The 14,526-nt window shown below is 46.9% G+C and overlaps 2 protein-coding genes across 6 annotated transcripts in view; one reads left to right on the top strand and one right to left on the bottom strand.

Annotated features, from left to right (window-relative positions):
* Nucleotides 1-13,465, top strand: part of DVL1 (dishevelled segment polarity protein 1) — a 60,682-nt gene extending 47,217 nt beyond the window's left edge. For 2 of the 5 annotated variants that reach the window (XM_087944615.1, XM_087944614.1), the window contains exon 15: nt 3,541-6,985. In XM_087944615.1, the coding sequence (XP_087800741.1) occupies nt 3,541-3,956 (416 nt within the window). In that variant the 3' untranslated portion in view covers nt 3,957-6,985. Of the gene's footprint in view, nt 1-1,593; nt 1,623-3,540; nt 6,986-13,330 lie in introns of those variants that run through there. The other 3 variants (XR_015745496.1, XM_087944617.1, XM_087944616.1) reach the window with 3 other exon arrangements.
* CPTP (ceramide-1-phosphate transfer protein) lies at nt 9,086-13,508 on the bottom strand. The gene is made up of 2 exons (XM_026681532.2): nt 13,377-13,508; nt 9,086-12,028 (listed from the first exon to the last, which is right to left on the bottom strand). Exons 1-2 carry the CDS (start codon nt 13,496-13,498, stop codon nt 11,506-11,508), a joined length of 645 nt encoding a protein of 214 aa, XP_026537317.1. The 5' UTR covers nt 13,499-13,508; the 3' UTR covers nt 9,086-11,505.
* Nucleotides 13,509-14,526: the final 1,018 nt, after the last annotated feature.

Genomic DNA, 14,526 nt, shown 5'->3' on the forward strand with positions numbered 1-14,526 from the left:
CCCTTTCCGCTGGCAACTAAAAAGACCAAAGAAGTTTTTTTTGTAGTTGAGAGGAACAAAGTTCAGCTGAGCTGCCTGCATGGATTCACACAGGTTCCTTTAACCTGGTCGGGAAAAGGTCTGGCTGCAGCTGCAAACTGTGCTGACCACGTACGTTGGGGGTCTTCAAGATTGTGGCGGCCTCCCATATTGTGATGACCCAGGGTGGGATACAAAATAAACACGTCATGAAGACAGGTGAAGCCCCTTTTATCCCTTCACTTTGCTTCAAAGCTCCAACTATCCTTGACTGGAGACAAAAAAAAAATCCCCCACAAACAGTTACAAAAAGGAAGAAATGCTGTTTAAACTAAAAATGCCTATAAATTATAAAGAGTAAAAACAACACAAACCACACTGAAGCAATTAAGGGAACCAGGCAAGATGAGGGCTTGAAGACTTCCACAGATATCGGAACACACCCTGGGAAGGACGCCAAACTCAGAGAGGAATGACAGACTAGAGATATTTCCACGCTTTGTTTCCAGCACTGGCCCATACGCATGTCCATCCTTTTAACCAGTTCTCACAGCTGCAGCCCATGAAGGGGATCAGGGCCGTGTCCTCCCCCATAGACCACGCCATTCACGTGCCTCCCTTATCCTGTCCTCCCTGCGTGCTCTAGGATGGAGAGGGGATGGGCCTAGTCTTCCTCTGACTGCCCAGTCGGCCTCTGCCCTTCCCCAACCTCCTCCAACAACCTCCGGAGCCCCACTTCCACTCCCTGTCGACTGTTCCTCCTCTTCCTCAGAGTCAGTCTCCAACAGGGGCATGACACGCATTGCCTATTGCGATTCACTGCACACTGCAAATGTTAGAAAAGTTGGGGTTCATTCAGCCAGCAAGTTTCAAAGCGGGAGCGTTGTTCCCACCAACAACACTTGTTTCTGCGTTCACAACAGTTCTGAGCTCAGTGCTGGTTCTTGCTATGTTCCCAGTTTGCCAGCAAAAGTATAGGTGAACCTTGACTTACAACAGTTCCTTCAGTCACTGTTCAAATGGCCCTGAAAAAACGTGACATGGCTCACAACCATTGTGGCATCTCCACCAACCCCTGGTCGAAATTCAGATGCCTGGCAACTGACTCATATTTATGACGGTTGCAAGAGTCCCGGGGGTGTGTGCGTTACGTGATCCCCTTTTGCGACCTTCGGACAAGCCAAGTCAGTGGGGAAGCCAGATTCACTGAACAACCATGTTACTTAACAACTGCAGTGATTCACTTAACCCAGAGGTCTCCAAACTTGGCAACTTTGAGACTTGTGGGCTTCAACTCCCAGAATTCTCCAGCCAGATATGGCAGGAAAGGTCGTAAAATGGGGGCGAAACTCACTTAAGAACAGAAATTTTGGGCTTAATTGTGGTTGTAAGTCAAGGAGTGCTTGCATGTGGCTGTCTTGTCAGTGTGTTTGTGCCAAGAGGGCCAGAGTTTTCTCAAGTAGCTCTTCTGGCCAACGTGTGTTTGTTGTTTTAAGTGTTGCTGTTGTGACGTTCTTCTTGGGTAAGGAACGTTGCTTTCGGTAATTGCTCTTTCCTTGTTTTACCCTGAGCAAGCCTTAGATTGAAGGATTCATGAAGGATTGGTAAGCATATTTTTTCCCCTCCCTTCCGAAGCTCATTTTCAGCCCATATAGATTCTCATGTCTTTTCTTTCTCCCCTCCTCTGGAATTTTAAACTTGTTCCTCCCCACTTCCTCATCGAAGTCCTTTATTTTTAAAAAAACAAAAACAAAACACTTTCAGCAACAACAACCCCCCTCGTGCCCTTAAACCGCTTGCAGAATTCCCAGGGAGGCAGACCCTGATCTTGGTTACAGCTAGAGTTTATCCCAAAGTCTCTAGTCTGGACAATTTTAAAAATCGCACCCAGACCTTTTGTGGGCATATTTCAGCACCATGGAAAGTCCTGCCCTCCGAAAGAGGAGATTTCGACAGCAAAGCTAGCCTGCTGGGCAAGCAAGGATTGCAAGCTAGCTCTGGAGCTCTCATATTTTGCTGCCGTTGGGTGTCCCTAGTTGTTTTCTTGAGGGAGACATATCCAGGAAAGTCACTTTTCTGCTAGAAAGTCTGTTTAGGAATCCTCTCACAACCCACTCAAAAAGCTAGTCCCCCCCCCCCCTTCATCGTCCGTCACCCGATTCTCAGAGCATAGGAGCCCAAGGACTTTCCTTCATAACCCTAAGAGGTTTTATCTATTCTCGGCCCGCCTACTAATTTTGCAGCCTTGCATCTTTGGGGAACATTTTCTCTTAGTTCAGATCTCCCTGCTCCAGGTCTCCTGGCTAAGGTTGATGGTTGAAAGCAGCTGGTTCAGTGGGAACCATTTCTCGGTCAGTTGCGTTGTGTGTCAGCCGAGTCCTCCTCACCCTCAACTTCCATGACGGGTGCCAACCGGCCTTGTAGCCCAAAAAAAAGGCAACTAAGAAGCACAGGGGGGCACTGACCTCCTTGAGACAGGCCCAAACATATATAAAAGCATTGTTTTTTTGAAAAAAAGGGGACAAAATCTCTGGGAGAGACAACCTCATCCTCAAGCTTGTGGGGGCAGAGTGGCTATTGATAAAAAAAAAATAGGACATTTTTCTAGCAAGGGCTGAAAAAAGCTGGAAGGTAGTCCCACTACAATATTGTGTTACAGGGTCATCATCCTCTTTTAATAATCCCTTGCGGGGTGAAGACTGGGCAACTGAATGGAGCTAGCAGAGTGTTTCCTGGCTGGATGCCCTTCCCTGTCGCCAGTGAGGAGTTTTGTTCAGCAGATAATAATCTCATTGTGCCCAGAGAGAGGAATATCTGCCTCTACCTAGGACTGAACTCAACAGCCTCCTGATTGTGAGGCGAGAGCTCCACCTCTAGGCCACCGCACCACTCATTTCCATTCCACAATGGACCGCCCCAAATTTGAATGGCAACTGAATGGAGCTGAGTGTTTACTGGCCGGATGCCCTTCCCTGTCACCAGTGCTGAGTTATATTCGGCAGATATATTCTCATTGTGCCCAGAGAGAGAAATTTACCTGCCTCTACCTAGGATCGAACTCACAGCCTCCCGATTATGAGGGCGAGAGCTCCACCTCTAGGCCACCACACTGCACCATTGTGTTCCTGCATCGCCTCTGTAAATCTAAACTCCTCCAATCTGGGATTTTGGAGCCCGGGGACTCCCTATTTGCACAGTGCCTTATCCCGACATTCAGTTTCCGGAGGGTCTCTTCTGTCCTGCTTTGCTTCACCCCTTCAAACGCAACATCGCCATCACGCTCCCGGCTTCGCTTCGCTTGAGCCTTTCCGCATGTTTCCGCATCCATCTTCCATCCCATCCGCCTTCATCCCGCGGGGCTCTTGCTTCATCACGCCCGGGACCTTTTTTTTTTTGGAGTGGCTCCCGTCATCTGACGGGCCAGCAAAATGCCAGCCGCCTTCTTTCTCCCGGTGGGGGGAGGCGCTAATCCAGTTTCCCTCTCCTCCTCCTCCTCCTCCTTGTTCCCCTCCTCCTTTCCAGGAAGTAAAAGTAGCGGCTCGAACCGAAGCAACAGCGAGAAAAGCCGGCGTCGGGAGAAGGACCACAAGTCAGCCGGCGGTGGCGGTAGCAGCAGCGGCTCGGACCCGGTCCCCTGGGGTGGGGGGAGCGTCCTGCGGCACGAGCGGCCCCCCAGCCAGCTTAGCCACCGCAGCCACGTCTCGGCCACCCTCAGCCAGAGAAGTCCTCGCAGCCACCACTCTTACGGCCCGCCGGGCGGGCTACCTTCTCTGGGGCCCTTCCCAAAACTGGGAGGGAAAATCTACGCCATCAGCGGGCCGCCCGGTGGGCCTCCCGTCCGGGAACTTAGCGCCATCCCTCCCGAACTGACCGGGAGCCGCCAGTCCTTCCAGAAAGCCATGGGCAACCCGTGCGAATTCTTCGTGGACATCATGTAAACAGAAGTGCCTTCCTAGAGAATCCGTGCAGGAGGATTCCTATTCTGTTGACCTACGTTTTTTCTTTTTTTCTTTTTGTCTTTCAAAGCAACGGGAAAAGAGAGCGACCCCCCACACACACACACACCCTTTCCACTCACCCTGCCCCCGCCCCCCCTTGACAATCTTTTGCATGTCACACCCTTCTGATTCTTGGTTGTGTTTTGCCAGCCAACAGGGAAGAACGGAAGAACGATTCCAGGCATATTTTTGTCTTTCCCCCTCCTCCCCCGGTTTACCGTCTGTTTTTTTTTTAATGTGATTGATAGATGTTCTCGCCAAGATATCTCTTAAATGAACTTTGTTATGCGTGGCACCTTTTCTCAGTGCAATTTTACTGTGTTCTCCTTGGCTTATTAACCAAGGGATCGTATTTGATATAATAGTTTAAAAAACAAAAACAAATACAAAAGCAGCAACGGCAATTTTCCAGCCCTGCATATTTTGCACCATTCTCTCTCTCTCTCTCTCTCTCTCTCTCTCTCTCTCTCTCTCTCTCTCTCTCTCTCTCTCTATCTCTCTATCTAAATATCTATCTATCTATCTATCTATCTACCTACCTACCTACCTACCTACCTATCTTCTGGTTCCTTTCTTTCATTTCTGGGGGAAATAAAAAGTTCCAATGAGGAGGATTCGCTTTGATAAAAGACAACACAACTAACTGGGTGTGTGTGTGTGTGTGTGTGATGAAATTGGGGGTGTCTGGGTTCATTTTTTTGAACTCCATTGCAACGATGGGCAAAGATCTCTCTGTGGGTTTGTTTCCTCTTTCCTTTGGGTTGTTTTTCATTCAGGGTTTTCTTTGTACCTGCCGAGCCTTCCCCCTTGAAGAAGGGAAAATCATTTTGTGAGAAACTTCCGACAGGTTAAATTTCTCCTCTGAAAACCATGAACTTTTGGATTGCCTATTTTACTATACCTTGAAAGAAGATTCTGGTTGTTGTAGTAAGGGCTTCAGTAGGCACTCCGGGCAATTATTGCCAAGTGTTGTTCCATCCATCCCTCTCCTTGCTCCAGGCAGGATTGCTGCCTTTGTTGGCCTCATACACACTAAATCTGGCATTGTGTCTCTTTCACCACAATTTCCCTTTCCTCTTTTGAGACTGGACCAGCCTTCTGATGGCATAATCCTCTTTGATTAGAAGTTTTTAAGAAGAGATTGGTCAACCATCCGTCTGAAATGTTATAGAGTTTCCTACTTGAGCCAGATGTTCTTCCAATGTTATTTTAGGGGGAAATAATGCTAGCCATTGGTCCAGCTGTCCTTGGAAAAGCATCTCTTGGGGGAGGGCTCCTGTTTCCAGAGGAGATTTGGCCCAAGTGAAATCCTTTCCTTTGACACCCATGTTGTGCATTGGAAACAGCTCAAGCATCAACACAAACACGCACACTGCCCAGGTTTTCAAGCTGGATGGCAAGAAAATGCATGGTTTTGTTGATATTAAGAAAATTCTGCCTTTCCCCAATTTTACACTTCGATGCTTTGGTTTATCATGGCTGGATATTTTTTTGCAGTTTCTTCATGCTACTGGTCTGCCCCCCTTCCCCTTTGCTCTGAATTAAGAACATTTCACCGAGCGGGGAGTGTAGAGATCCTGGTTTTCTGAAAAGCCAATCGAAGTAGCAAGGAAAGAAGAGCGATTGTGTAGGAAAGGGGAAGGAATTAAACAGGGGCAGACATTTATCACCTGCACATTTTTGGTCTTCAGGGGAAAACGGTGAAAAGGCAGAGAGGGAGGAAAAAAAAAACTCCCAGGATGATTTGAGGAAAATTCAATGAGTCTTGGTACACCATTTCAGATGCCAGCCAGCCCTCTGTGCCCTTCCCCCAAGGGGCTCCATTCCATGCCTCCCTCCAACTTTGACCATTGAATATGGGAGTAGGATGCAAATGCAATCACAAGGCAGCTTTTGTCCTCTGTGAATGTTGCAGAATCTTCCTCTTGGTGTCCCTTTCCCTGGATGTGGATGATGTGGGAATTAGTGGGCACCAACCTGGCAAAGTAGATCTTCGATCACACCTCTATATCAAGGGCAGGCAATTGAATCTGAATCTCCAAGCCACTCGGAGTGACTTTGTTTTTCCAGATCTGGTAATTAAAGGAAATCCTTCAAGGTAGCTAGGGAATCTGTTCCCAACTACTGACCCAAGTTGCTTCTTCACATATACCACACACACAAACATGGCTGATTTTATCTTGCTGGCCAGCGTATATAATCATGCAGAGAAGCTAATCCTCGTGAATTCACTGAAGCAAGCATGTTTCAGCGGATTGATTCAGACATGGTTTGGAAAAGATGCATTTAGGCCTTTAAAATCTCTTGACGGTCTCCTTTTCTGCTTCAGAGGGATCCCTAATTCCCCAAAGTTTTACACTTGGCTTTGATGGAATAAGCCAGCCATGTTTTGTGGGCGGGTAGCCTTCTGTCTCCTTTCCCAGTTCATCCTTCCTTGTTAGGCTGTTTTGGGCCTGGAGAAAACATTGAATTTTGATATTTTGAGTTAGCTGCTTCTCCCCCTTTCAAGTTGCATTTTACTGGAATAATGTAAGGAATAATGTCAAAGGAACATCTTAATTCTAATCAGGGATTAGAATGACGCATACAGAATTTTATGTACAGTAGAGGAAAAACAGAAGTAAATGAAATTAAAGGCAGGAAATGAAATCCCTGCCCACCAACTGTCTAAAATATCTTAGCATTGGGGTCATACCCAAGATTGTGTTCTTGATGATGTGTGAATGGCCCTCTCCCCTTATTTCTAATATCATCTTCCTTTTTCTGAATTTTGGGGAGGGCTTCTTTGTAAATATTGTATGAAAAACTCCAGTTGTCTGTATAGTTAATATATAGCTGCTTATGTGTAAATGCTATTTTAAATTCTAAAAGAAGCTTTTACTTTTATGTGACAAATGCACTTTCGTGATTTTTCTTCATTGGTGGTGGCAACATTTTATTCCGAGATATTATATATCTATATTTCTGTTGTCTCTGTCTTTTATTGGCTTGTTCTGTGATCGGCACGCAACTCTTACCTGCTGTTTTCTCTTCTCTGGGAAGACTGTCTTAACTCTTCTCCACCCACCTCAGGATGTAGCAGATGCTATGTGCATTTCAACTTTCACCGTGCTTCAGAAATATTGGAACGGAATGGATCAGTACTCATAGTGTCCATATGCATCAACATACAGGTATATCACAAGGCCATAGAGCCAGAGGTGTCTTTGAGACTTGTGGACTTCAATTCCCAGAATTCCCTGGGAGTTGAAGTCTGCAAATCTTAAAAGTCACCGAGGTTGGATGTCCTTGATTTAAAGCAAAGAGGAGCATTGCAGAAATTTGAAGTCCATTTCAAGACAGCATAGCCTCCTAGCTAAAGCAGGCCAGCCTTGGTGTGTGTAATTAAGACAGACAAACCACCACGAAACCCCACATCTAATAGACGAGCCTGGGAAATTGGCCAGAAAAACCCACCCACTTTTCATATTCTCGCCTGGAAAACTACATGGATAAGTCCCTCTTGATGCTTGGAATCGATTCTCAAAGCTGTCTTTGCTTTTCAGCTATCTTTGCATCATTGACTTCGCTGAAGATAAAACCCCGTGTCCGTCGAGGTGTAGCGAGACCTCTGCTGTCTAGCTAAGAGTTGCTCCCAGTTACTCCTAACTCCACCATGGTTTAAATGCTTTGAACACCTCAAGTGGTAATTGTAGGAATCCCTAGCTTTAGATTTAGAGTAAGTCTTTGGCATTTCCCTCGGTCCCTCTGGCCTCCTAGCAGAGGTGGTATTCAGCAGGTTCTGAACAGTTCTGGAGAACCGGTGGCGGAAATTTTGAGTAGTTCAGAATCCCACCTCTGACTGGCCCCGCCTAATCCCATCTCTTCTCTGCCTCCCGAGTCCCAGCTGATCGACTGGAACTTCTTTTGTTGCCCTGCACAGGAGAACGGAGCTGGAAAGCAGGTTAGTGGGATGGGGAGAGAATGGAGATTTTGCAATATCCTTCCCTGCCATGCCCACCAAGCCATACCCACCAAGCCACAACCACAGAACCGGTAGTAAAAATTTTTTTAATCCCACCACTGCTTCCTAGAGATTTAAATCAGGTGACTAGAGAGTCAGATAGCTTTTTCTTCATCAACCTACCATCAAAACTCTGATAGATAAAAACTTTTATGCAGAAGTCCGTAAACTGAGCAAAATGTAGCAACAGCCAAGGCAAAAATGGCAGTTTGCAGGCATCATCAATGCAGTGATGTATTTGCAAGGACCCCACAGTGTTGCTCCTGGCTATCCGGAGTGGGATGAAAACTAATGTTCTGACCCAGGCTTCGTCAAACGTACTGAAACACAAGCTGGTTTGAAAAGGAAAACCTATTTTAATGCAACGCTGGGAATGACTTTCATTCCCAGCCAGAACTCATTATACACAGTTCCCCAAGATAAGCCCACGCTTGTCAGTGCTGGGGAATGCTGCCAAGAACAGAAGTCTCCAAAGTAATTAGAACAGAACTCACCCGAAGTCTATCAGAAAAAACTGACCAGAGTACAGAACTTCAAGAAGGACTCCGAATCTAATTGAACTGCTTTGCTTCCTGCAAAGCTCTTCTTCATTGAGGTCTGACTTTTATCCCTTATGGGAGGGGCAATCACCTCCCAGCCTTACTCCCGAGTCACCCCTTTTGTTTCAGCTGGCTCTCGCCTTCTAGCAGCTCTGCGCATACGCGCACTGGGAACAGGCTCCCCTTGTTCCTCTGCCTCACTGCTACCAGACTCCGAAGGCTCTGTTTTCTGAGCAGTTTTTATCCCAGATCTATAATGGCACTTAACAATGAACTTAAGGTCCACTATCAGTGAGCTGTTGGAAAGTATTGCTTGGTCTGTTGTGTGGATGCTTGTGTGTTTTTAAGGGGTGGGGAATTTTGGCGGGTGGGGGCGTGTTTGGGGATTGTCGTGTGTGTGTTGGGTCTGGTCTCTGCGTGTTAATTTCATTGTATGTGTATACTGTGTATATATGTACAATGACAATAAAGAATAAGAATTCAAATAATTTGTTTCCTGCTGTCAGAACTCCAGAAAACACATCCGCTTCAAGCTGCAGTAGAGATTTTTATTTGAAGCAGAGCATCGCAAGCGGTAAGGACAGGATTCATTGCAGAATACATCCAGGATCTAGGAGCAACCTCCTTCTAAGGCACCCCAAAATACAAGCACTTGTAATTTAAACAGACCCGAGGTAAAAAATGTATAAAAAAAACATACCTTAAATACATCGGTAGCAAGAAAGAAATACAACAGGGAATCTTCCCAAAACACTGTGACAAAAATAATAATAATCCCACTTTGAAAACGCACACATAAACAAACGTCGTTGGATTGTCTTAGTATTAGAGGTACAGCGACAGCCTTAAATCTGTGCCCAATTGCAATGTTTTGTAATGGTGTGGAAGTGGCAGGGAAAAATAATAATAATAATAATCTCAGGCAGAGATTCAGGCCGAAACCAGGAGGGGAAGAAGGGCTGCTCAAGAGTCCACTGAAACCAACAGCTCCAATTGTTAGAGGTGAGCCTAAGCTCACTTTTACAACAGAATGAAGCAGCAGCAAAAACTAAGAGCAGGACGGTTGCAAATGAAGGAATACTGGCTTTAAATACTGCCCTGGCTTTAAAAGGAATATGTTTGGACTCCTTTAAAGCGGAAATGTAGCTTTAGCAGTTGGTGCCCCAGCCTCCTCGATGTGCTACCTGCCTAAAGTTGCAAGGATCGACCAGAAGTATTGAGATGGGTTACCAGATCTATAAGGAAATGAAATTGTCAAGTCACCGGTGGTTTCCTGTTTTGTTTGGGGTTTTTTTGGGCCCATAACACAGGAAGTTTGTCTTTTCGTCCCTTGGCGTAGCCGTCTGCTGCTTGAGTGGCACGGTTTTTGGCACTCGGAACAGAGCATTTCCAATAATTCAGCTGTCAAGGAAAGAGGTTGTTGATTGTCTTGTTTGATTGAAGCCTCTTTCAGAACAGAGCTAATGCCCTTGCGTAGGAGGCTGTGAGAGTGGAGCCCTAAAGACTTATATAAGTGCACTGCCAAGGAGGAAGGAGAAAGGTTAGAGATGCGTGAAGAAGTGTTAGGAGACAAGAAAAGCATGAGGAGGATGAGAGCGGAAAAGGCATTTCCGATGTACATTGTCAGTGCTAATCAATGGATTGTCCTAATTGCTATTTTTTCTTTTCCTTCCTGCTCCAAAGATTGCGTGTTTTCCGGCAATGATGCAACAGTCGAGTAACCAGCACATGGGTAATCCCAGGATCCTTTCCCAAACCTCCAAACCTATCCTTGACAAAGAGTCATAAAGGGGTTAGCTAAGCTTCCAGCCTTGTTCCCAGGGCTTATGAGCACCGCCTCCTCCTGTAGAATTTGGCAAGAGGATCTAGCCGTGAGATTTGGCGGGGCGTTTGTTTCTCGAGCGCGCTTCGGGTTCTTAAAACTCCTTTTATAGGAGTGGCCTTTCAGACGTTGAACTAGCACTCCCAGCATCCTTCCCGTCACTGGGATGGGGAGATAAGGCTCAGAAGGAGGGCTCCATTGGCCCAGTCCTGCTCTAAATTGATCTCAGATGATCAAAAAGCATCCATGTTTCCCCAGCTCTCTTAACTGTTAGCTAGATACAAACCCTCGTCAAAGGCACTGCATTTCTCGGGCTGGAAAACCCTATTTGATGCTTGATTGTGGGTGGGAGAGGCGGCTCAACCAAACCCAGGGAAGGCGAAAGTTGTTCAGCCTCCTTCCCACCGAAGTAAATTCTAATGCTCTCTGTTCCCACCTGCGCTTAAACCCCTTTTTCCGGGTTAATTGGATCGGGATAAAGCTGCACTTTCATGGGAAGCAATCTCTGGGATTGATTCATTGATTGACGGGGCAGAAAGGAAAATCTTGCCATGGTCCCAAGTTTGTTCCTCATCCTGGAAAGGAGTTGGCTGTAATGGTGGGCTGCAGGAGGAAGCCAGGAAGGGAAGGAAGGAAGGAAGAGAAAGAAAGAAAAAGAAAAAGAAAAAGAAAAAGGAAGGGAAGGGAAGGGAAGGAAGGAAGGAAGGAAGAAAGAAGGAAGGAAAAGAAGGAAGGAAGGAAGAAGGAAGGAAGGAAGAAAAGAAAGAAAGAAAGAAGAAAGAAAGAAAGAAAGAAAGAAAGAAAGAAAGAAAGAAAGAAAGAAAGAAAGAAAGAAAGAAAGAAAGAAAGAAAGAAAGAAAGAAAGAACAGGGACTGGATGCATTTCTGGATGAAAGCTTTTGGAAGGAGGAAAAAGGGCAGGAAGAGAGCTTGCTGATTGGGAAAAACAGCATACAGGCATTTTATCTTCAGTGCCAGAAACCCAAACCGGGGACGGCTTGAAGGCCTCGGAGCTTTCCAAGAAGAAACTTGATTGATAAGAGCAGGGGATGATTTTTGAGGGGATCTGTGGGGCTGCAGCAGCAGCAGGGAGAGCTGCTGCTCTCGGATCGTCTCCGGTCCCCCTCAGGGGAGGTCAAGGAGCTTGTGCTCTGCGTAGAGGCTTTGCGTGATCTCGTAGACCCTGCTGATGTGGGGCAAAGCCTCGCCCAGCATCTCAATAGCCTCCTCGGTGGTGCCCACTCTCATGTTTTCCAGGAAGGCGTCTCGGGTGGGCAAGGCATAGAAGGCCATGGTGGCTGCCTTGCGGACGATCCAGGGGTGGTAGTTGGCCAGCGAGGCGTTGTAGGAATCCGTGCACAGCGTCGATGTCTTGGAACTGGGGCCGCTAGTCCTCAGGCCCTCCAGAAACAGGTGCAGCCAGCGCAGGGCCCGGTGGAGGCGAAGGATAGTTCGGCAGCCCGAGGCAGGGTAGGTGCCAGGCTCCCTCAGATCCACCAACCCGTTGCCCAGTTCATAGTTCACCATGGCTTGGAGGGTGACGTAGTCCTCCCGCTGCTCGTTGCTCCGGAAGTTCTCCATGATCTGGATTTTGGTCACCGCGTCTTTGGATATGAAGGAGAAGATCGGCCCCATCGTGTTTAGAAACCTCCACGGAGAAAGAAAAAAAGAGGTGGTCATGATAAAAGCGATGGGAATGGATGCGCCCCTGCCAGATTCCGTCAACACCTACTTGGACAGAGACAATGGTTTTAAGTGCGGTGTTTCAGCAAACTCTGCCCACCGCCTGCAGTTCGGTCCTGACGGAGCTCAAAGTTGACTCCACAGTCTTTTGTCTTTCAAATGAGCCAGGTACAGAACAACAGATACAGATACATAACAACAAAGTTGGAAGGGACCTTGGAGGTCCTCTAGTCCAACCCCCTCGCTCAAGCAGGAGAATCCTATACCACTTCCAGACGGTTGGGGGCGATATACAAATAACGCCTACATTGTAAACAGCCCAGAGAATGCTGAAAAGCATTATGGGGCGGCACTAAGCCTAAAATGCTATGGCTATTGGCTGGGCTAGTGGGGATTGGGGGGGTCCAAGAAATTTAGGCAGCCACAGGGTCTCCGAGCCCATCAAATGTTTCCTCTGTCCACATGGGAAAGAGACACCAAACGCAATAAAATCTCCATCAACTAATTAGGTTTGTGTGTATGTGTGTAATTTACGTCCTTTATGTAGTCACATCAATTATCCAGGCAGTTTTGGAAATGAGATAATATCTCCCACGGGGTGAGGTCTGAACTAAAAAGTTCTCAGAGAAGCTGAAAGTTTGACTGCACAGAGCACAGCGGCAAACTTTAATTCCCCCCCCTTTTTTAAAAAAATAAAGATTACAGAATCCAAGCTGAGGTTTGAACCCATTTTCAATTGGGTCAGCACCAGATTTGTTCACCTGAACTTCCTTCCTTCTGGCTAATTTCAACTACTGTTTCCTCAAATGGCATTTTCCCTCCCAGGCTGTATTGAGCCTATCGTATAGAAAACAGCTTCATTTTCTTGGTCGGTTTCTCTTAAGGGTGTTCTAATCCCACACCATTTTCATTTATTTTAAAATCATTTAAAACATTTCAAAATAAAATTTAAAACTATGATTTTACTTTATGCGTTACTATTACTATCAATCCTCCCATCCTTCCTTTCACCCTTCCCCTCCCACTTGTGACTGTACGACTGTAACTTTGTCGCTTGTAGCCTTACGATTTATATCGACTGTTTCCTAGGATGATTGGATTGCTTCTTGTACCCTAGGACTTACCATTAAGCGTTGGACCTTCTGATTCTTGACGAATGTATCTTTTCTTTTATGGACACTGAGAGCATTTGCACCAAAGACCAATTCCTTGGGTGTCCAATCCCACTTGGCCAATAAAGGATTCTATTCTATTCTATTCCACCCAGCTTCAGACTCCGAGCCTCGGTCAAAGCAGGCTGCGACAAGACTTACCTGACGAGCCCTTTCCAGCCTCCTAGATAGGGGTCCATGAGGATTTCTTCCTGGCCGTTCAGGCAGCCCTGGAACATGACCAGCACCCCTTTCAAGCCATGAACGTCCTCGCCATCAGCCATGGTGAAGCTAGGAAAGCAGAGGAGAGACTCCAAGCGGATGGGGAACAACAACAAAAAAAAGAAGAGCCTCAGGGGAGCACCTGCCAGGTAAGAAAGATGCTTCTGTTACGTCAGAAAATAAGACGTCTCTGGCCCTGGGTGGAAAACGAAACGAAACCTTGAAAAGTCACCGGGAAGGGCGTAGTTGACAGGACGGCGGATCCAGCGCTTTTCCGCCAGGCTGTCAAAACACCCAAGTATAAAAAGGATGTGTTTGTTTTGAGGGGTTGGGAGTGTGTGTGCATGGGGCAGGGGTGGAATTATTATTACCCATCGGGATTGAGCAGGTTGAGCTGGTCTAGCTTGTTCTCTCTCCCCCCCCAACGGCCCCGTTATAACGACTTGAAACGCGAAAGGATCGCTTGAAACAAAAGTTCCTGCCTCAACTTAGGCAGTCCTCAGCCACCACGAAGCCCAGGATTTCCATTCGCTTACAAACAGTTGCAGGGGTTCAGCAAGCTGAGCTCTGTTTTTGCTAAGGGAATCCACGGCCGTTGTTAAGTCAGTCCCACGGTTGTTAAGTAAAACCAGCTGTTCCCCCAACTGACTTGGCTTGTCGGGACCTCGGGGGGGGGACACGGCAGCTCGTCGTAAATACGAGTCCGTGGCCAAGCATCCAAATTTGGATCACGTGAATCCCGGGGAAGCGGGGGAGGCAGGGATGCTGCCACGGTGGTTAAGTCTGAAAAACACAAGTCACTTTCCCCCCGTCCCCCAGAATCGTCGTAATAACTCTGGTCATTAAGTGAAAAGGGCGGTCAAGTCAAGCACTAACCTGGATCTATGAATTTGTGCTTCCTCCCCGCTCCCCCCCCCCCAGATCGAGTCTCATTCGCTTGCAAATAGATCCAGGTGGTTTTAATGTTTTAGCTTGGAGGCAGCCAGCCAGATGAATGTACCTTTTCTTTTATGGGCACTGAGAGCATTGGCCCCAAGACAAATCAATTGGGTTAAATTTTAACACACACACAAACCCTCCACCCCAAGTT

This window comes from Notechis scutatus, chromosome 16 (assembly GCF_049901735.1).
Source record: "Notechis scutatus isolate UNSWTSFEM ecotype Mainland chromosome 16, rNotScu1.2, whole genome shotgun sequence".
NCBI classification, from domain to species: domain Eukaryota; kingdom Metazoa; phylum Chordata; class Lepidosauria; order Squamata; family Elapidae; genus Notechis; species Notechis scutatus.